Source organism: Poromitra crassiceps (assembly GCF_964638095.1).
Source record: "Poromitra crassiceps genome assembly, chromosome: 8".
NCBI classification, from domain to species: Eukaryota; Metazoa; Chordata; class Actinopteri; order Beryciformes; family Melamphaidae; genus Poromitra; species Poromitra crassiceps.
This window is the reverse complement of record NC_139629.1, coordinates 51,291,311-51,312,176: the sequence shown is the minus strand read 5'-3', so window position 1 is coordinate 51,312,176 and position 20,866 is coordinate 51,291,311. Positions and strand designations below refer to the sequence as shown.

Here is a 20,866-nt window from a genome sequence, read left to right as displayed (position 1 = left end):
CTATGTTCCGTCAATGCCCTGTCAGGTGGCTAAACAACGCCCACAGTGTTGGGCTCGGACAGATTACTGCATCAAGTGGTATTTCCCGGTTAACACTCCACCCCCCATCCCCCATAGAGACAGTCCGCATGTCTGGGAACGCCCATACAGGCTCTAGGAACGCCCACAATAGACGCTGGGTTAGCCTGGGGGCGGGGTCAGGGTGGGGTAAATTCCCCCGTTCTATCCATTCAGCAAAGTTAGAATTTAGCTGATAGCCCAGCCCAGGCAGACACGATTGTGGATTTAACCACTGCAGTAAACGCACATATGAGCAAACGTCTTGTGTTCTGCTCTAGAACCCCCAAACATGTAGTTTAGAGCCGCAGCACCGTCTTTTGGTGAGTCAGTCCATGAGATATATGGGCGGTTTTACCCCACTCGCGCGCCAGCCGTTTAACATTTTGTGGGCGTTCCCAGACATGCGGACTGTCTCTATCTGCTAGGACCTTTGCACAAAACCTACCGTCTGAAAGTTACCTTTCGTGTCGATTATTCCTCCCTACAAATTCCATTTGTACTGATATAACCTTGATTAGCGGCAGGTGACGTTGAATAGCTCTTTAAGACGCATAATCACCTCACCTGTGGGTGAATTAGGCCTACTTCACCTGGTGATTGGGGCGACGTCCTGATTGGCCCCAGGCTACATAAGCCCCAATCCAGGCGCCCCTTTGCTTCCTCGCTTTTCACCAGCAAGCAAGGTTGCTTGGCGCCTCTGATCTGTCACCTGATTCGCCTCAACACCTGTTCCACACCACTCCAGACAGTGTGATGTGTTTAGATAGATTAAACATGGCAAGCCTTCCCCTCTGTCTGATTGGGGACTCCTTCCTTAACTCGTGGAAGACACGCGCCACCCTCAGGACTTGCTTGTCCCAGTTTCATTCGGAGTGGATGGCTTCCACAGGGCACGTTGTGCCCCTGCTCTTCTGGAAGCAGACCCAGTGTGCCGCTGCCTCTCGAGCCTTGGATTTTGCGCCTAGCTCTCCGTCGGTGGGAGCAGCCATTCAGCCACTGGACACGGGGCGACGCATGGCATGGCATCGACTATAAATAAATACAACAAAGAAATAGGATCACTGCCGCTTATTGCAGGGGGATGCTGGGGTTGTGCTGCGCCCAAACCCTGCATTCTACCCTACGAGATGGTCCGAGTCCCATGCCAGTCAGTCTATGGAGCTGCAGCCTTTCCACACGACGGTGGAGCAGACCAGTGCTCTCAGGGCAGTGGACATGGCCAGATAGACTGTGCTTCTGTTCTGGGGCCATCAGGGCAGTGGACATGGCCAGATAGACTGTGCTTCTGTTCTGGGGCCATGACTCTTACGAGAGCGGAACTTGGCTCGGAGTGATGATCTGTCTTCAAAGCTAGCCTTGTAACCTGGACAGGATAGACGGCTCTCCAGCCGCTTACAGGCGGCCTCAGCATCTGGCGCGGCCCGCTAAAGCCTCGGTGACATCTTGTGCCAGTTCATACTGCATTCCATATCTGCTTCATTTTGAGCACAGAGGTGAGTCAGGTGACTCTGGAGGTGGTGAAGTCATTCGAATTCAACTGCCACTTCAGGCTCCAGCAGGAGCAGCTGGGTCTGCTTGGTTTCCCGCAGGAGCAGCTGGGTCTGCTTGGGTTCCCGCAGGAGCAGCTGGGTCTGCTTGGTTTCCTCGCGGTGTGTCTTACTGAGGTCATATCAGTACACATGGAATTTGGATGGAAAGATCATCGAAAGGTAACCGTTGGTTACACTGTAACCCAGGTTAGGAGTGGAGATGATCTCTCCAGCTAAGAGCCGCTCTAAAACGGTTCAAATCAAGGTTAACCAAAGGGGCCGGGGGGCCTGGATTGGGGCTTATATAGCCTGGGGCCAATCAGGACACCGCCCCCCAATCACCAGGTGAAGTAATTCACCCACAGGTGAGCTGATTATTTTGTCTTAAAGAGCTATATTAAACGTCAGCTGCCTCTAGTCAAGGACATGTCGGTACAAATGGAATTTGTAGGGAGAGATCATCTCCACTCAGTAACTTGGGTTACAGCGTAACCAACCGATCTACTGAGGCACAAACTTCTCCAGCTCAAAGATGAGGTCCACAGCATCCGCCACATGCTGCACAATGTGGCCCGGTTCCACCAGCGCCGGGTCGAACCTGAAGTCCCGGTGGCCGTGGAACACCGTCTCTTTGATGCAGCGGTTGGCGTCGGAGGGCACCTCCGTGTTGGGGTTGTAGACCCCTGTGCAGACCAGGATGGACTTGCAGGACGTAGCGGACGGCGGCGCTAGCTCGCTCTCCCACGCCGTGTCCATCTCCTCCTCCTGGGGCACGGCAGTGGCGGAGCCGGTGGCAGCCACCATCTTGGCGACAGCTTTAGGGGTTTTTCTGGTACTCCTCTCCTCCAGGTAGCGGTTGTATAGGTTGGCGCCATAGATGTCAGTCATGAGGTTGTCCCTAAGGATGGAAAAGGGAAGAGCTTATTAGGCTATGTTCATCACTGCTGTTATCGTCTGTCTGTGGGTGTGTTTTTGTTTATTACTGACACTGAATTGACTGATGTTCTATGATGCCTCCCACCCTGAGCACCTCAAAAGCACCAGGGACATGTACAAAAACGACGGATCAGGACAGCTGGTACACAACACTAATAGTGAAAGAGGAAGTGAAACTTATTTTGGGATGTATGGCCGTCCACAAATACGGCTGGAAGCAGGGAAACGGAAGGGTTCTATTTTCTTTTTAACGATATACCGGTAGTTCCCATCACATTGGTAAACCACGCCTAAGCCTTTCAAAATGCAAAACTATATGCAAACCTGAACTTAACATTTTGACTAAGGAGGTTCTCAATACCTTCAGACAAATACAAGTGTGTTGAGGTTTATTCCACCTTACCTGACATTGATTTTGATCATTCAGTGGACCCAGAGGTTACAGTTCCACTTCCAACATAAACGTCTGAGATCTGATTCCAAAGATCGGATCATATCAGATGATCACATCATACAGCACGACACACTGTCTGCCCACACTGAAACCTGACTTGACCTGAAAATGTCTGTTACACCTGGATTGATACATCTGATGTGGCTTTATTTATTTATTTTAATCTGTCCTGCTCTCCATCTCTTTTCATTCCTTGTACCCAGCTTGTCACTGGATTGCATCAAGACAACGTCAGGTTCAGATCACAGTGCCAGCCAGGCCACTTCAGGTTCAGATCACAGTGCCAGCCAGACCACTTCTGGTTTGGGTTATTCAAATGTGAGCTAAATCTAATTTCCATGCATCTCCAACTGTCGCTTTGTCACTTGCCGTTCAATGATGTGTCCTGGCATGATTGAATGATTAAAGTCACTTTTGAAATGACGTGTGTAGTGTAACCTTGGACAGAGCCTTGTAGTGACTAGTAGTGATTATGTTATAGGCTACATTATATACAAAATTGTATCAAAGAAATGCTGTTCAGGGTTCCTACACATTTTTCATTTCAAAATTACATACTTTTCCAGACTCAAATTTCCGGAATTCTGATCTGAGTATACAAGGGTGTCACTTTGTGTTGAAAAGTGGCGGGGAGTCTGGGGACATATATATATACCGTATATATATATATATATATATATATATCAGTAGTAAGGAAATTCTGCTGTTTCTGCTGTTCCTGCTCCAGCTGCACCCGGGACTAGCAGCACAGCTGTGCACAGGGCAATACTTTCTATACTATATATATATATATATATATATATATATATATATATATATATATATATATATATAATATATATATATATATACATATATAGATGATGAGAGAGTAAAACACAGACTGCTGAACTTTTACCCACATTGAAAGAGTAAATGCTTTTTATCTGCTCTAATCGTGATGCAGCTGCAAGGCGTAAAACAACACAGAACACATTTAGACTGTCAGCTTTGTCATCTGATTTGAAAGCGTAAAGAGGGAGACAGGTGGGATTTGAACCCGTGAACAACTACAGACCAAGCAGCTGTTCATCTCACTGAGCTAGAGCCAGGGACTGTCCAGTATCCTTCATCAGCTTATTTCTATCAGTGTTCAAACTACTGATGATAAAGAAGCATCACTGCTGGCAGCTTATCATGTGAACATTTCTGAAGCCAGAGCCTGATGCAGGAATTGAACCAACAACCTTGTGCACTACATCCATTATGTTTATCTGGGTGAGCTACAGCCCACTTCCTCTGGCACAGAGCTGGGCAATATTATGGACGAAAAATCATATCTTGGTATTTTTAGGCCGAACGGTGATACACAATATATATTATATATGTCTGTATTTTCTACAAGTGGGCTAAATGTTCAGTTGTACGTCAAAGCCACATGTGAGATGTAAGGCTGGGCGATATGGACAAAATCAAATATCCCAATATATTTGCCCAAATACCTTGATAACATTATCGATATTGCGACTATATTGTAGGGATGTCAAAATATTTACACAATGAGATTGTTTGATAAATAACCATTGGTAATGTGGATATAATGACTAAGTGGGTAAAGGCAAATAATAGAACAGTCTGGTAAGTTCAGAAAATGACATCACTTTACTGTAATGCAGCCTTTAAAAACAGGAAAAGACAACACTTATGCAACATCACCATATTACTATGCAACATCTAAGACCCTATCCAGTCTCATAATACCATATATCCAACATCTAAGACCCTATCTAGTCTCATAACACCATATCCAACATCTAAGACCATATCTACTCTCATAACACCATATCCAACATCTAAGACATACATGGGCAACATACGGCCGGCCCGCGGGCGCCCCCTGTGTGGCCCGCGATGGAATTGCAAAAAAAAAAAAAAAAAAAAAAAATTATTACAGTGCACTTGAACGCAACATGCAATATACCCGCTGAATAAGTATCCAAATGTTCATGTCATTCTGGGCAATACTCTTCTGTTATAGCATTTCAGTCTGAAATATGGAATATCTTTCAATAATATTTATGACTAAAAGGCTAAAAGTAATCTCATGTGTAAGAAATGACTGTTCTACATTGAAGTAGAAATTTAAATAATTAACTTGTTGGTTTTGGATTTATTTAGCTTCAAGAGTGCATTTTTGTTCTTGTGTGACCCTCAACACAGGCTTTGAGAATCGCGGGCCACTTACTGATACTTATGCTTAAATTAACCCACTCATATTCTGGTTTATTTCAAGAAAAACATTTCGGCTAGTGGAAATTCTAATTGGCTGGTAACTTTAAAATCTAGCAGCCATATTGGCAGGTGGTGAAAAAAGTTAATTTCAAGCCCTGCAGGGAGAGCAGGTGGTGACATAAGAGTGAGTGAGGAAAAGGATCAAATATTGGTGGTTAAGACTGAATAATGACATCACAATTGTTAATTTAAAATGAGTTATTCCTCTAAACCTGGCTTCAAATGCCCCAAATTTTTCGGGCTGGCGCCGTTCAGCCCTCAGCAAAATCTGGTAGCGAGGACATTTTTTTGTGGCCCTCTCTATCATCAAAGTTGCCCATCCATGGGTTACGGCATGACAATATTTGTTCGGCCCCCGGCAACAATCTGGGTTTCTCATGTGGCCCCTCATGAAAAATAGTTGTCCACCCCTGCCTTAGATGGTAAATCATCTCGTAGTCCTCTGTGACAGTATTTTCCTGTGTGTACCCTCTAACACATACCCGCCACACAGGGGGGCCGTATGTTGCCCATGTGTGCTTTATAGTAACGTTCAGTCAGAACTCATTTATAATTAAGCCCATAGTTAATGAACTAATCATGTACAAAACACACAGTCACATATTTTATATACTGTATATGTTGTAAGCCTAATTTTTGCCATCACAGCTGCTTTTTACATGTATGGGATAATACAGGCTAATATACAAGGTGTCCCAAGCTCTGAGTCATTATAAACTCAATTAGCTAAAGAAGCTAATGTTCACATTCAGTCCTTGTATATTTCTCTCATGTGTTCATCATTCCTTTCCTCTTCTGTGTGTGTGTGATTGAGAAATTAGATGCAGGTGGTGTTCATCCTAATTGGCCTGGTCAGGTGTCAGATTGCTGCTGGCTGATTGGCTGGTGGAGAGCATTTAAGCCAGCTGATGCCATCCTGTCGCCCCTTGCTCTCCTCATTCCCAACGATGATGGCTGCTGTGCTGACTGCTGTGTTCTGTCAGGTAGGAACTGTGTGTAGACCTACTTTAGTAGTTCTGCAGAACTTTATTAAGATGTGTCTTTATCTTGGTAGACCTGTGCAGTCTAAACTGTAAATAGTTACCTTCCAGATCTACACTCTTGTACACTGTAAATAACACTTACCCAAGTAGCAGAAAGTAGGGGGAGAAGCCCTTTAGTTTTTTGTAACATTTTCTGATGTTTATTTTGTAGGAGCTTATAGGTAAGAGCTGTGTCTCTTATTTAATCCATCATTCTTTTCTTAGGTAAATTTAAGGTTGGGGATTAGTTTGATTGGTTAGTTGTGTTGGGGCCATGCTGTGCTCTGAAACTAAACCTGCTACTTGTGAACTTGTGATGGTGGTTTGGCTGATCATCCTTGGGAGTGGGAAGAGTGGGGGCACTTTTGTGTTGCCGTCCTTCCCCGAGGCCGGTTCCTAACATAATTGGGTGCTCGTCTGCTTTTCTCATTCGCCAGCACGTCGTCTGTGAGTGTGTGTATATATATATTTTATATGTTTGTCTGGTGGGCAGTCTTTGTGCAGGTGGTAAATGGTGTTAGTCAAGGTGGCTTTGCATGGAGCTGAGGAAGCTCATGGTGGTAAAGCTGGTGGAGAAGTTTGTTGGAGGAGGAGCCGGTCAGAGGGGACCAGTAAGACTGAGGAGGGGCGTGACAAGGCAGGGCCGTCAGTAGCACCGTTTCTCCTCTTTCTGTGTAGACTGCTACCCTACAAGAGTCTCCGTACATAGACTTGCCTGTCACTCTGACTCCCAAGCCGTCTAAATCAGCGATACAGACGTATTTACAAGTGTCACAGAAACATTTCAAAGCCACATATTGAGAAGAAGAGTTCATAGCTTCTCGACGTCGGGGTTAGAAAGCTTGACGCTGCTCATAAATGCCTCTTCATCTGAAGTCTGTGCTGGTGATATTTTTTACCGAGCTTTCGGCCAGAGTGGCGCTGTTGAGCGCTCTGACGGCTGAGAGCTCTAACCTGGAAGAAATATCACCAGCACAGACTTCAGATGAAAAGAGGCATTTATGAGCAGCGTCGAGCTTTCTAACTCCGACGTCGAGAAGCGATGAACCCTTCTCAATATGTGGCTTTGAAATGTTTCTGTGACACTTGTAAATACGTCTGTATCACTGATTTAGACGGCTTGGGAGTCAAGAGTCACAGGCAAGTCTATGTACGGAGACGGGACTCTTGTAGGGTAGCATAGTCTACACAGAAAGAGGAGAAACGGTGCTACTGACGGCCCTGCCTTGTCACGCCCCTCCTCAGTCTTACTGGTCCCCTCTGACCGGCTCCTCCTCCAACAAACATCTCCACCAGCTTTACCACCATGAGCTTCCTCAGCTCCATGCACACCATTTACCACCTGCACAAAGACTGCCCACCAGACAAACATATAAAATATATATATATACTCAGACGACGTGCTGACGAACGAGAAAAGCGGGCGACCTCTTAATTATGTTAGGAACCGGCCTCGGGGAAGGGGACGGCAACACAAAAGTGCCCCCACTCTTCCCACTCCCAAAGATGATCAGCCAAACCACCATCACAAGTTCACAAGTAGCAGGTTTAGTTTCAGAGCACAGCATGGCCCCAACATCAACAAATCAAACTAATCGCCAACCTTAAACTTACCTAAGAAAAGGATGTATTTAAAAAAAAATAGACACAGCTCTCACCTATAAGCTCCTACAACATAAACATGAGAATGTTACAAAACTAAAGGGCTTCTCCCTCCTACTACTTTGGTAAGAGTTATTGAGTGGAAAAAAAAGTATAGATTTGGAAGGTAGCTATTTACAGTTTGGACTGTACAAGTCTACCTAGACAAGGACAGATCTTTAAGTTCTAAACAACTACCAAAGTAGGCCTACACACAGTGCCTACCTGACAGAACAAAGAGTCAGCAGAGCAGCCATCATCGGTGGCAATGACTGCAAGGGATGGCATCCCCAAACCATTTAACAGTGCACACAGGAAGTTGGTGAAATAAAAGTTTGGGGCTTATCATTCAAAACTCTATATGCTATAGCATTTATACGTTTGTGTCATGTGTTCACATCATTCCTTTCCTCAGTGTGTCATTGAACTATGAGTCCACTCATTGTACCCCCAACTATGTTGACTCTTTGCTGTGTTCTGTCACTTAGGAACTGTGTAGGCCTACTTAGTTCTTCAGAACTTACAGATGTGTTATCATGGTGGACCTGTGCAGTAAACTGGAAATAAGCTACTTCCAGCTCTACACTTTTTACACTAACATCTTACCCAAGGAAAGTAGGAGGGAGCAGCCCTTTAGTTTTTTGTAACATTTTCTCATGTTTATTTTGTAGGAGCTTATAGGTGAGAGCTGTCTTTTATTTAATCCATCCTTTTCTTAAGTTTAAGGTTGGGGATTAGTTTGTTGTTGGGGCCATGCTGTGCTCTGAAACTAAACCTGCGACTTGTGAACTTGTGATGGTGGTTTGGCTGATCATCCTTGGGAGTGGGAAGAGTGGGGGCACTTTTGTGTTGCGGTCCCGTTCCGAGGCCGGTTCCTAACATAATTGGGGGCTCTTCCGCTTTTCTCGTTCGTCAGCACGTCGTCCGAGTGTATATATATATATTTTATATGTTTGTCTGGTGGGCAGTCTTTGTGCAGGTGGTAAATGGTGTGCATGGAGCTGAGGAAGCTCATGGTGGTAAAGCTGGTGGAGATGTTTGTTGGAGGTGGAGCCGGTCAGAGGGGACCAGTAAGACTGAGGAGGGGCGTGACAAGGCAGGGCCGTCAGTAGCACCATTTCTCCTCTTTCTGTGTAGACTATGCTACCCTACAAGAGTCCCGTCTCCGTACATAGACTTGCCTGTGACTCTGACTCCCAAGCCGTCTAAATCAGTGATACAGACGTATTTACAAGTGTCACAGAAACATTTCAAAGCCACATATTGAGAAGGGTTCATCGCTTCTCGACGTCTGGGTTAGAAAGCTCGACGCTGCTCATAAATGCCTCTTTTCATCTGAAGTCTGTGCTGGTGATATTTTTTCCAGGTTAGAGCTCCCAGCCGTCAGAGCGCTCAACAGCGCCACTCTGGCCGAGAGAGGCATTTATGAGCAGTGACGAGCTTTCTAACCCCGATGTCGAGAAGCTATGAACTCTTCTTCTCAATATGTGGCTTTGAAATGTTTCTGTGACACTTGTAAATACGTCTGTATCGCTGATTTAGACGGCTTGGGAGTCAGAGTGACAGGCAAGTCTATGTACGGAGACTCTTGTAGGGTAGCAGTCTACACAGAAAGAGGAGAAACGGTGCTACTGACGGCCCTGCCTTGTCACGCCCCTCCTCAGTCTTACTGGTCCCCTCTGACCGGCTCCTCCTCCAACAAACCTCTCCGCCAGCTTTACCACCATGAGCTTCCTCAGCTCCATGCAAAGGCACCTTGACTAACACCATTTACCACCTGCACAAAGACTGCCCACCAGACAAACATAAAATATATATATACACAACACACAGACGACGTGCTGACGAATGAGAAAAGCAGACGAGCACCCAATTATGTTAGGAACCGGCCTCGGGGAACCGGACCGCAACACAAAAGTGCCCCCACTCTTCTCACGCCCAAGGATGATCAGCCAAACCACCATCACAAGTTCACAAGTAGCAGGTTTAGTTTCAGAGCACAGCATGGCCCCAACACAACTAACCAATCAAACTAATCCCCAACCTTAAATTTACCTAAGAAAAGAAAATGATGGATTAAATAAGAGACACAGCTCTTACCTATAAGCTCCTACAAAATAAACATCAGAAAATGTTACAAAAAACTAAAGGGCTTCTCCCCCTACTTTCTGCTACTTGGGTAAGTGTTATTTACAGTGTACAAGAGTGTAGATCTGGAAGGTAACTATTTACAGTTTAGACTGCACAGGTCTACCAAGATAAAGACACATCTTAATAAAGTTCTGCAGAACTACTAAAGTAGGTCTACACACAGTTCCTACCTGACAGAACACAGCAGTCAGCACAGCAGCCATCATCGTTGGGAATGAGGAGAGCAAGGGGCGACAGGATGGCATCAGCTGGCTTAAATGCTCTCCACCAGCCAATCAGCCAGCAGCAATCTGACACCTGACCAGGCCAATTAGGATGAACACCACCTGCGTCTAATTTCTCAATCACACACACACAGAAGAGGAAAGGAATGATGAACACATGAGAGAAATATACAAGGACTGAATGTGAACATTAGTTTCTGTAGCTAATTGAGTTTATAATGACTCAGAGCTTGGGACACCTTGTATATTAGCCTGTATTATCCCATACATGTAAAAAGCAGCTGTGATGGCAAAAATTAGGCTTACAACATATACAGTATATAAAATATGTGACTGTGTGTGTTTTGTACATGATTAGTTCATTAACTATGGGCTTAATTATAAATGAGTTCTGATTGAACGTTACTATAAAGCACACATGGGCAACATACTGTGTGGCGGGTATGTGTTAGAGGGTACACACAGGAAAATACTGTCACAGAGGACTAAGAGATGATTTACCATCTAAGGCAGGGGTGGACAACTATTTTTCATGGGGGGCCACATGAGAAACCCAGATTGTTGCCGGGGGCCGAACAAATATTGTCATGCCGTAACCCATGGATGGGCAACTTTGATGATAGAGAGGGCCACAAAAAAATGTCCTCGCTACCAGATTTTGCTGAGGGCTGAACGGCGCCAGCACGAAAAATTTGGGGCATTTGAAGCCAGGTTTAGAGGAATAACTCATTTTAAATTAACAATTGTGATGTCATTATTCAGTCTTAACCACCAATATTTGATCCTTTTCCTCACTCACTCTTATGTCACCACCTGGTGGCCTGGAATCCCGGCCACTTACTGATACTTATGCTTAAATTAACCCACTCATATTCTGGTTTATTTCAAGAAAAACATTTCGGATAGTGGAAATTCTAATTGGCTGGTAACTTTAAAATCTAGCAGCCATATTGGCAGGTGGTGAAAAAAGTTAATTTCAAGCCCTGCAGGGAGAGTGTGGTGACATAGGAGTGAGTGAGAAATGGATCAAATATTGGTGGTTAAGACTGAATAATGACATCACAACTGTTAATTTAAAATTAGTTATTCCTCTAAACCTGGCTTCAAATGCCCCAATTTTTTCGCGCTGGCGCCGTTCAGCCCTCAGCAAAATCTGGTAGCGAGGACTTTTTTTGTGGCCCTCTCTATCATCAAAGTTCCCCATCCATTACGGCATGACAATATTTGTTCGGCCCCCGGCAACAATCTGGATTTCTCATGTGGCCCCCCATGAAAAATAGTTGCCCACCCCTGATCTAAGACCATATCTACTCTCATAACACCATATCCAACATCTAAGCCCATATCTAGTCTCATAACACCTATTACCATATATCCAACATCTAAGACCATATCTACTCTCAAGCGACTCTCAACTAGCCTGGGTAAACCCAGCCTCCACGTGACCTGCTCTCAGACCTGCTCTCAGTCACTAGCGTGTAGTGACTGAGAGCAGGTCTGAGAGCAGGTCATGTGGAGGCTGGGTTTACCCAGGCTAACTCTCAACAGCATTAGTGTGTGTGTGTGTGTGTGTGTGTAGGTAGAGTAAACTACAACTTTTGATTAAAGTCAACTATAGTGAAAGAGATAAGAAGTGATTGGTGTCTTACCCTATAGCATAAAGGGTGGTGATTGGAAGTTTCCATTGCCTCTCCAGGGCCTGGCCCCTGATCAGGTACTCTGCAAAATGGTACGTCAGCTCACTGGGTTTTCCCATCAGAGCCTCATACTTCAGCTCTTTACCCGTTATCTTCTTATAGATGTTCTCGAGGCACACAAGAAATGTCCCATGGCCAAACCTGAGATGAAATGAGAAGGACAGACAGACAGACAGACAGACAGACAGACAGACAGACAGGCAGACAGACAGACAGGCAGACAGGCAGACAGACAGACAGACAGACAGACAGAGACACATTCATTCATCTATTCAACAGCTTTCAAGGCTATGCTTTTGTTAAATAAGCTGCTTCCATTTTGCATTGTGACTACTAACAATATTACCAGCAGTATGAAATCTTGTTTTTCAAAACATTTCAATAGCAGCACTGAAAAGTGGGTTACCGTGGAGACTGAGCCTCAGCCATCCACATGAGGTCCATATTGCAGGCCAGCAGGGGGAGGTGTGGCAACGTTTGGGACTGGTGGGCACCGCTAAGGTTCCCGTTGGTCAACAAAACGTCAAGAATCAGCTGCAGGTGGGTCTCCCATCGGATGGGCTCCCCAAACAGAATCACAGCTGGATATGGAATAATATCACAGTCATGAAACCTTTCACAAATCATAGTCACATCACAAATCAGAGGCGCTCTCGGATTCTCTGTAGATGACACTGAGATTGCCAGCTGAGCTGATGAACTGTTGACATGAAATTCAAACTATGCTTACCTTCAATCTTAGGAAGGTTGCCAACAGGACTGGACTGAGAGGAAAGAAGAAAAACAAGCATGCATAGTTTAAAGTGAAATGTTACTATGTAACATTTGTGTCATTACAAATAGAAAATTTGCAAATTTCATGCTATCGACATCTACATCCCATTTCAATATCTCACCGGCAGTTTGGGTCTCCTGTTGTGATCCACCATGTCCAGCAATGGGAATGATTCCCTCAGCATATCAATAGTAACCATCTTCTCAAAGCCCAAACTGAGGAGTGTAAAGGAGGAATGAAAAGCATTATTCCAGAATGATTCCTTCATTATTTAGATAGATAGATGTATGAACAATATATCTATGAATAAAATATAACAAAGATAGCAAGACATTAGGATACTTTTTAGCAATGTCCAGGACCGGTCCTTGTCCTGACACAAGCACACACTTCTCATGGTACTTCTTAAACATCCTCAGTGGACTGTGGGACATGATGACCTGATCTTGGGTAATCTGGTAATAGATGAAGTGTTATGAGAGGTTAATAGACTTGGCTGTCAGGGGACATTACATTAGCATGAATTCATCCTTTTGTGTCACATTGTGTTATATTCAGTCTACGTATATACAGTCTAAGCCATGCTGCCACCATTGGGATGTTGGCTTCAAAAGAGCATCAGTATTATACACTCACTGGGACTCCCAGGATGTGAGACAGCTGGTCGGCTTTTGTTTGTCTCAGGCAATTCCCGGCGTTTGTGACAAAGACAACGGGCAACACAAACTGTCCCTGAGAGTTGACCAACTTCTCGAATGCCTTTTTCGCCGCAGGGATGGGCATCTTCCCCCGGACGAGGACGCCATCGATGTCGAACAGCAGACCAAAGCCGGGCTGCTGCGGCTGTAGAGGGAGGTGCACAAGCTAAGCATCCACACTGCAAGATCATTGACTCATTTGCTAACAGGATTGGTAATAGTGAGGAATGAGGGAAACCCAGGGTCAAAAAGTAATTCACAGAAGTCAAATAACTAATCATAAACAGCATATAATGAGACATACATGTACACCATCACACACATAGACTATATATAATATTGATCACACACCATCAGAGGCTGAAGGGAAGTTCCTATCACAATCCAAATGTATCATATCTGAATTTCTTCATGTTTAATTAGCAGTGGAATGTGTCAAATGATTTCCCCCTATAATTCATAGTGTTATTACCAAACATCTTTGTCTCAGTCTGCAGTATGAGATGACCATGCAGGCCACTGAGGCCAGCCACACAAGACACACTGTGTGGAGATCCTATGACACAGCAGATTGGCATCTCAATTCACAGTTATTTTGTTGAATGAAGAAACCTTTAGCTTAGCACAAATAACCTGATAGCTATTCACAAAGCTATTTGGAATCCTTTGTTTTCCAACACTTTTTATGTAGGCTACATATTGTTGGGCAGAAAACAAATAACTGGCGATACTGGTTAGACCGGCGACTGTTCTACTTGGGGGAAAACCAAACACAGTGGCTATTTATGCTGCTGCTGCTCCTGAGGTCAGCTCCCCCATAGTTTTGTCCCCCGCGTCTGATGAAAGTTGCAATCAAGCGAATGCAACGCCCGAGTTTTGACACTTTATAACATATCCCTAAATATTTAACTACAATGTATCGACTTGTCGGTCACAATGTATCAATTTTGTCTGAGCCGATCGAGGCGCAGCAACAGCTCGCGACGAGCTCGAAACCGTACCTTGCTAGACACAGTTCCGCAAAACCCGCATCGAGAACAGACAGTCCCAGCTTTGCGTGCGGCTTGACGGGTACTCAGGGTGAACAGAGCCCGGTACAGTGGCCGGAGGCCCGTCATCTCCTTTATTGATCACCGGGTGTAATTTAACAAAGAAGACCATAAAATAATGCTAGTACGGCGCACGAAGGGAGCCGGCTTCGGCCGCGCTGGCTGGCTGGCTGTTCGGCTTCGCTTGTTTGTCCTCTCTCGGTATTTTCTCGCCCATAATTTGACTGGGTGAAAGCCGGTGACGACATATGAGGAGTAGGCGAGTAGGAGGGTCTTGTGGTGCATCTTTGTTGTTGGAGAGAGCCGGGGAGCTGCTGCTGCATCTGCACTGCAGCCGCTGCCTGCCTGCCATTTTACACACCGAGACGAGACGGACCGCACAGCAGATGGTGACAGGCTGCGGCACAAGCACAGCCCCGATCAGCATCCGTACCGACTGTCAAATATTATTTTATACATTTTAATTCCGTGCCAATGTCATGTTATTTAAGTTACATTCCCCAATTACACCCGGGAACTTACCGGTAGTTTGAGACAGAGCCATCCGAGCCGACGGTCTCTAGGAAAGAAAAGCAATTGATGCTGTTGACAACCTGAGCTGACGCCCTTGATGGGCTGCATATAGATTGGCTAAATTTACACTGAAAGTGGAACCTGGAGGAATTTGACAGAAATTTGAGCCAGTAGGTTGAAGAGTATAGTGTTCCCTTTGCAGTGTCACCGGTCAAACGTGTTTTTTTAATCTGAGTGGGGACAATGGCTCCACAAAACTTATTAAATCTGCTCACTTAAACCAGGGATGTAAACTCATGTAGTGAAAAGGTGACAGACAAAACCACTCCAAATCTTTCAGTGCTCTATTTTGGGATCAAAAAGGTGACTGTCACCTAAAGTGAGTAGTTTGCATCCCTATAAACTTTAATTGGATGAATTTATTGTGCAACTATGTAACTACAGTAATGTTGCTACCAAGCAGGGTTAGTACTGTAAATTAGACCCTTTTCACGGGGGGCATTTTGTGTCGAAAAGGCAGAACAGGTACAACCAAAACAGAGGGTTTCCAAATTCCAATCATGGAAGTTCGAAACCCTCATTAGGGTTTTGCTTGGTGTTTACCCTGCCTTTTTTAACACAAAATGGCCCCAAAAGAGACCGTCTGGCTTGAGACTAACACAAAGTGTAAATACAATCAGAAGTTTACACTTCTTGTGACTCATAAACCTAGTCTGATTCATGTGAGTCAAACTAGGTTTGACCAGGCGAGTCAGACTAGTTTGAATAGGTAAAACAGCCTTTGTTTAGAACAGGAAGTTGTGATACACTGGGTCAAGTGTGCAGGGCTGCATAAGGTGAATAGGGCAAGCAGTAGTGGAGCAGTCATGTTACAGATCACCCAGGGGGTCAGACTCCTGAGGGCATCGGGACATGACAATCATCTGTCTAAACAGCAAGCAGGCCAATAAAAATGTGCTGCATATTGTTTAAAACTGCAATCAAATAAACAGAAGTTCCTCCCCGTGCTCCTCCAGCTTTATTGATAGTTTAAAATTACATTTCTATTTTCTAGGACTTCAGTTGCATTTTCCTTCCGACTTAAAAACTGAGTACAAGCAAATGGTATTTTTACAGTAGTCTAAGTGATATTGTACAAAAATAACATTTGATTTCTGTGAAAACATTTTCCATTCCCAAATAACTCCTAATTCTGCTGATCTGACAACTGTTCTCGATGCTAATTTCTGCCAAGGTAAAAAAACAGAAAAAAAAACAGAAAGAAAAAAAATCCACAGCCATTTTAAATGAAATGTCTACCTTGGACTCGTTAAGTGATATTTAAATTGTAAACAGATTTCTATAAAATAACTCGATTCTTTTTATACCACCCAAATTGTATCTTAGCAATACAACATGTCGTTTAGGTTATCGCCCACTTAGCTGCTTGTAGGGCTCAGATGCGTCATGATGTGAACTGTTTCCATGTCAAACTCTCTTGGCGAACTCATCGTATCCCACTAAAACAAACCAAAATAACCATACATGGAAGTTTCAGGTTTCCATTTACTCCCTTCTTCCTTCTCATCTTAACTGAGACTCACGTCCACAAGCTCAGAGGTCCTATATATCCCATGTTTAGTCCCATTCATTCATCTCTGATCACCAGTGGCTTGGAAAGGGGGGTTCTTTAACAAAGCATTATACATTAACACCGCTACCAAACTAAAACATTTTTGTATTGAATGCAGAAAGATTTTTTTTTCACCCCTTTCATCGTATTACATGTCGAGAGGCTCACTGGCCTGGGACTAGCCTCTGTTAGCCAACCTTCTGGCCAGTGAAGAGGATTCAGAGAAAATAATACAACCAACCATCAATCTGAAAAAAGGAGGGGCAACAAAGGGCACTGATTATGCGGTGGCTTCGATGGTGCACTCTTTCGCCAGGTGGCCCGACTTCCCACAGTTGTAGCAGTTCATCTCGTTGGATTTACTGCAATGCACAGCAACGTGACCGATCTCGCCACACCTGGAGAGGAGACACAAGTTGAGACGTTTTGACACGTTAACCCAATGATAGCTGATGCAGCATTTGTGTGTGTATCCCTTTAAGACCGTGAGGTATCAATGGGTTAAGCAGGGAAAGCCCTGGTCAGAAAAGTAAGCCAGGAATGCAAGAAACCTACTTTCAGGTTCTAAACAGAAGACAAGGCAACGTTTACCACATATTACAAAGGGGTTTCTTGGGATTGGTTCTAGATCTCCATAGACAGGGGTATTAAGGCTGTGTGTCCATATAGCTTGTTTTTTTCTGAGCTCCAGCACCCTTTCCTCATTCAAAAAGACAACGCGAAGCGTCCGCAAGGTGCACAAAAGGCGTCCGCTGCAGAAAAAGAGCTGCACTCGTAGTTTTTTACAGCTGAGAAATGTGAAACTTTTGGGTGACAGGAAGCGCTTTTCCGATACCGTCTATACAGTAACAACATGGAGAATGGTAAAGTGGCGATGGAGAAATAAGACGTTGTCGGCTAAGCATTGAATTGATGTTAGGTACTACAGCGATCATGATCATAAAGGCAGTAAGGATTAATATTATACCGGATATGTATTGGTACGCCTTGCTTGTTCTACAACACTGTAAATAATGTTAGCTTGCAGTAAGAAGTGCTAACAGCTGGTTAGTGAGCTAGCAGCAGGTAATGTACCCGCTGCTAGCTCACTAACCAGCTGTTAGCACCCATCCGTCTTTTCTCCTCACAAAAAGCGCTCCAGGCAGCGCTCTTTCCACGCCAAAAAAAAAAAGACGCTGACAAACGATATGTCGACAAACGCCCTAAATGTGTGCAAAGAAAGGCTCACCTGTAACATTTCACTTTATCGCAAAGCTTCTGGATGTGGCCAAATCCTCCGCAGGAGTAGCACTTCTGCTCGTTGGCATGGTCACACTCGCGGGCCACGTGGCCAGCTTTGCCACAGCTGTAGCAGACCTGCTCCCTCTCCTTCTTGGGCTCCTTGCAGTCCCGAGAAATGTGGCCACTCCTGTGGCAGTTGTAGCAAGCTAAACAGCAAAGTTGAAAGACATTTTAAATCAAAATTGTTCCGTTTTCTACAAAAGACTTATTTTGGTGGTATTAAACTGTAGATCAAATTATCATTACACTGCATAGGCGTAGAGTTTAGTCTTGTATAATGATTGCCTGTGAGGGAAATCAAAATGGTATTGGTATGGTGGTGTTGTAAATGACAAAACATCACTATGACACCACAAAGCAATTAGTAATAGAACTGCAATGCACACCATCCTCGGTTTGTTCACAGTCCCTTGCAATGTGACCTTGGTCTCCACATCGATAGCAGAACAGATCTGTAAAGAGAGAGATATTGGCAGGTCAGTGTGCACAGATAAAAGAAACACTGCAGCACTCTGTGTTTTTATTTTATGGTTGCAGCTCCTCACTTTTTCTGAGCAGAGGTAATATATTTCTATAGAAAAATAGAAATGAATAGGTTCTTATAATTCTGTACCTGTGCTATGAGAACTGTGTGTAATTCTAAACTCGCTCAAGTATAATCTACAACTCTGTTTTATATGGTACAGTACACAGAATAAAAGTACTACTCCCTAGCCTTTTTGTTATAGTTAACCTATACTGTGTTGCCCTAAATATAATTTAGTACCCTTGCCTCTTCCTCGGCCCCTGCCGCGTCCACGTCCCCCGGCATTGGGGCAGTTCTTGATCCAGTGCCCAGAACGGCCACATCCAAAACACTCGCTGCTGCTGCTCATGTCCATGATCTAAAAGAAAATATATATATTAGTACACAAAATTCACGTTTAAAATAATATCTGTCTAGGAACATCTGAACAGAGAGCAAAGTCAAAATCTTGACAAAGTCAAAGCAATGATTGCAATCCAAATTATCAATTTGAATGTGCTTCCAGAGTTTGGCAGTTAAAGTGATTCTGCCTTAAGACTGCTGTCAAAATTCTGTTAGATTGACTGTCACAGAGCACTACTGCACTAGTCTAGTTGATCTAGCATAATAGACTACCTACCTAGGGATCTAATCTATGATTGGCTAAAATGATCAGCTGCTAAGTAGGCTATATCCTAATTGCCCATCAGACTAGGTCTAGGTCTAGGATAACTACTAAACTAACTTACATGATTTCCTCAATGGAATCATGTTGCGATCAACAGGCCAAACTTGTCCAAAGTGTTTGCTGACGGTGCTAAAGACATCAAATAAGAACGTGAGTTAATGAGTAACCAACTTGCTCACAATTAGTAGCCAAAATAGGTAGGCAAGCAAGACCAGGAGGAAACCCACGTTTCACTATAGCCAAATGTCTGCCTCGGCTCCACACTGGGAACGTTAGTCAACTGTCGCTGTTATATAACAGGAGTACAAGTTGTTTTGGTTACGTTCGCAGCAGCATTAAATGTTAAATTAAAGAGTTGACGCTACGTTATTTATGATGGCTCGACGGGCCCATTCATGTCAACGTTACATAAGGGTGCTACACATGCTGCTGGCACACCAGCCACTTGACTTGAGTGATTGCTGTCAGAGCAAAGCTATCAAGTTAAAATAAGGCCTCGATAGTCGGATGCAATGTTACCAGCCGATCGCTACTGCAATAACGTCAACGTTAATAGCAATGAAACGCATGCCGTGGCTTGTCAGCTTGGCAAGCTATCGCCAGTGAGCATTCATTTCGCGTAGTCTAAAATCAGGTGAAAATACAAGCCGCACCTCTTATTTGATTCATTTATATTACTAATCGGGCTATTAAACCTCGTTAAACCGGCCAAATAGTCATTTTGATGCGAGTCTGCGCCTTCCAAAACAGAGCCAAGTGCAAAAGGTTGCTACGCTAACATTGGGCCTTGTCACGTTGATGTTACTGCGCACTCGCGAGAGACACTATTGCTAGCTACAATGTAGCTACCACATGCTAGCACACAGCCTCACCACCCCAGCAACAAGCACGGCTCCGTCGACGACCATTCATCCTTAACCACATGTTAAGTGTCGATTAAACTCTGAAGCATAATACACGTTTAATGCACGTCGTTTCTGGCGGACTATCAACATAATTTATAATAAAGACAGCATTTCCCGCGCGGAGCGCACACATCAAAGTCGTTGTGTCTGGCTGCTACATGTAGCAGGCCAGGCCAAGAGCCTGATGGCCCGTTATTCGTGAGTCGTAAACGAACCCCCTATTTATACCAAAAATGACCAAACGCTCGAATTTTAACAGGCACAATCAGTTTGTCATAACATACTACACAACTTGACATCATGTTGTATCTATTGACTGAGTTAAATCTAATGTTTGCGCATTGCTTACCTTGCTAGTTAGCTACGTGACTCTGTTTACGCCTCCTTCTTTGCGCTACATGCGGTGTGAACACGAGTTCCTGAAATGTCATTCACAGTACCCAGTAAAAACTAGCGCAGTGATTGGCCAAAAGCTCCGTCTACAACCAATCAAACACTGGATTGCCTGGACACCGCCTCCATGAATTAGCCAATCACGGATACGAACTGGTCCTGTTCCCTAAATCGACTGTCGTTCCTTTTAGCCTAGCCCTAGTGGCGTATGTTTGTAAGTCTTCCGAATGTCTGAAACATAAGATAAGAATGTATAAGAATAATAAGAATAGTAGTGTTGTCTTCAGCAGCGTTTTGAATTGCATAAGCAGCATCTAATGTACGCTATTATTATTATTATTATTATTATTATTATTATCGTTGATGTTATTATTATTATTATTATTATTATTATTAGCGTTGATGTTATCATTGTTATTATTATTATTATTATTTTACTGTATTTAGTTATTTATTTCATTT

The 20,866-nt window shown here is 44.1% G+C and overlaps 2 protein-coding genes across 5 annotated transcripts; both read right to left on the bottom strand.

Annotated features, from left to right (window-relative positions):
• Positions 1–1,964: 1,964 nt before the first annotated feature.
• Positions 1,965–14,653, bottom strand: LOC310780430 (haloacid dehalogenase-like hydrolase domain-containing 5). Its single transcript, XM_083641006.1, has 8 exons — positions 14,460–14,653; positions 13,397–13,603; positions 13,103–13,215; positions 12,882–12,975; positions 12,716–12,749; positions 12,392–12,566; positions 11,938–12,126; positions 1,965–2,487 (listed from the first exon to the last, which is right to left on the bottom strand). The coding sequence occupies exons 1-8, from the start codon at positions 14,574–14,576 to the stop codon at positions 2,091–2,093; spliced, it is 1,326 nt and encodes a 441-aa protein (XP_083497132.1). The 5' UTR covers positions 14,577–14,653; the 3' UTR covers positions 1,965–2,090.
• A 1,366-nt stretch (positions 14,654–16,019) lies between these two features.
• cnbpa (CCHC-type zinc finger, nucleic acid binding protein a) lies at positions 16,020–20,417 on the bottom strand. Of its 4 annotated transcripts, none has more exons than XM_083641407.1 (6): positions 20,361–20,417; positions 18,680–18,797; positions 18,300–18,365; positions 18,160–18,198; positions 17,861–18,059; positions 16,020–17,030 (listed from the first exon to the last, which is right to left on the bottom strand). In XM_083641407.1, the coding sequence occupies exons 2-6, from the start codon at positions 18,792–18,794 to the stop codon at positions 16,913–16,915; spliced, it is 537 nt and encodes a 178-aa protein (XP_083497533.1). In that variant the 5' UTR covers positions 18,795–18,797; positions 20,361–20,417; the 3' UTR covers positions 16,020–16,912. The 4 variants fall into 4 exon arrangements, with proteins under 4 accessions (XP_083497533.1, XP_083497534.1, XP_083497535.1 ...); XM_083641408.1 differs by having other exon boundaries at positions 18,686–18,797; XM_083641409.1 differs by lacking the exon at positions 18,160–18,198.
• Between the last annotated feature and the right edge of the window lie 449 nt (positions 20,418–20,866).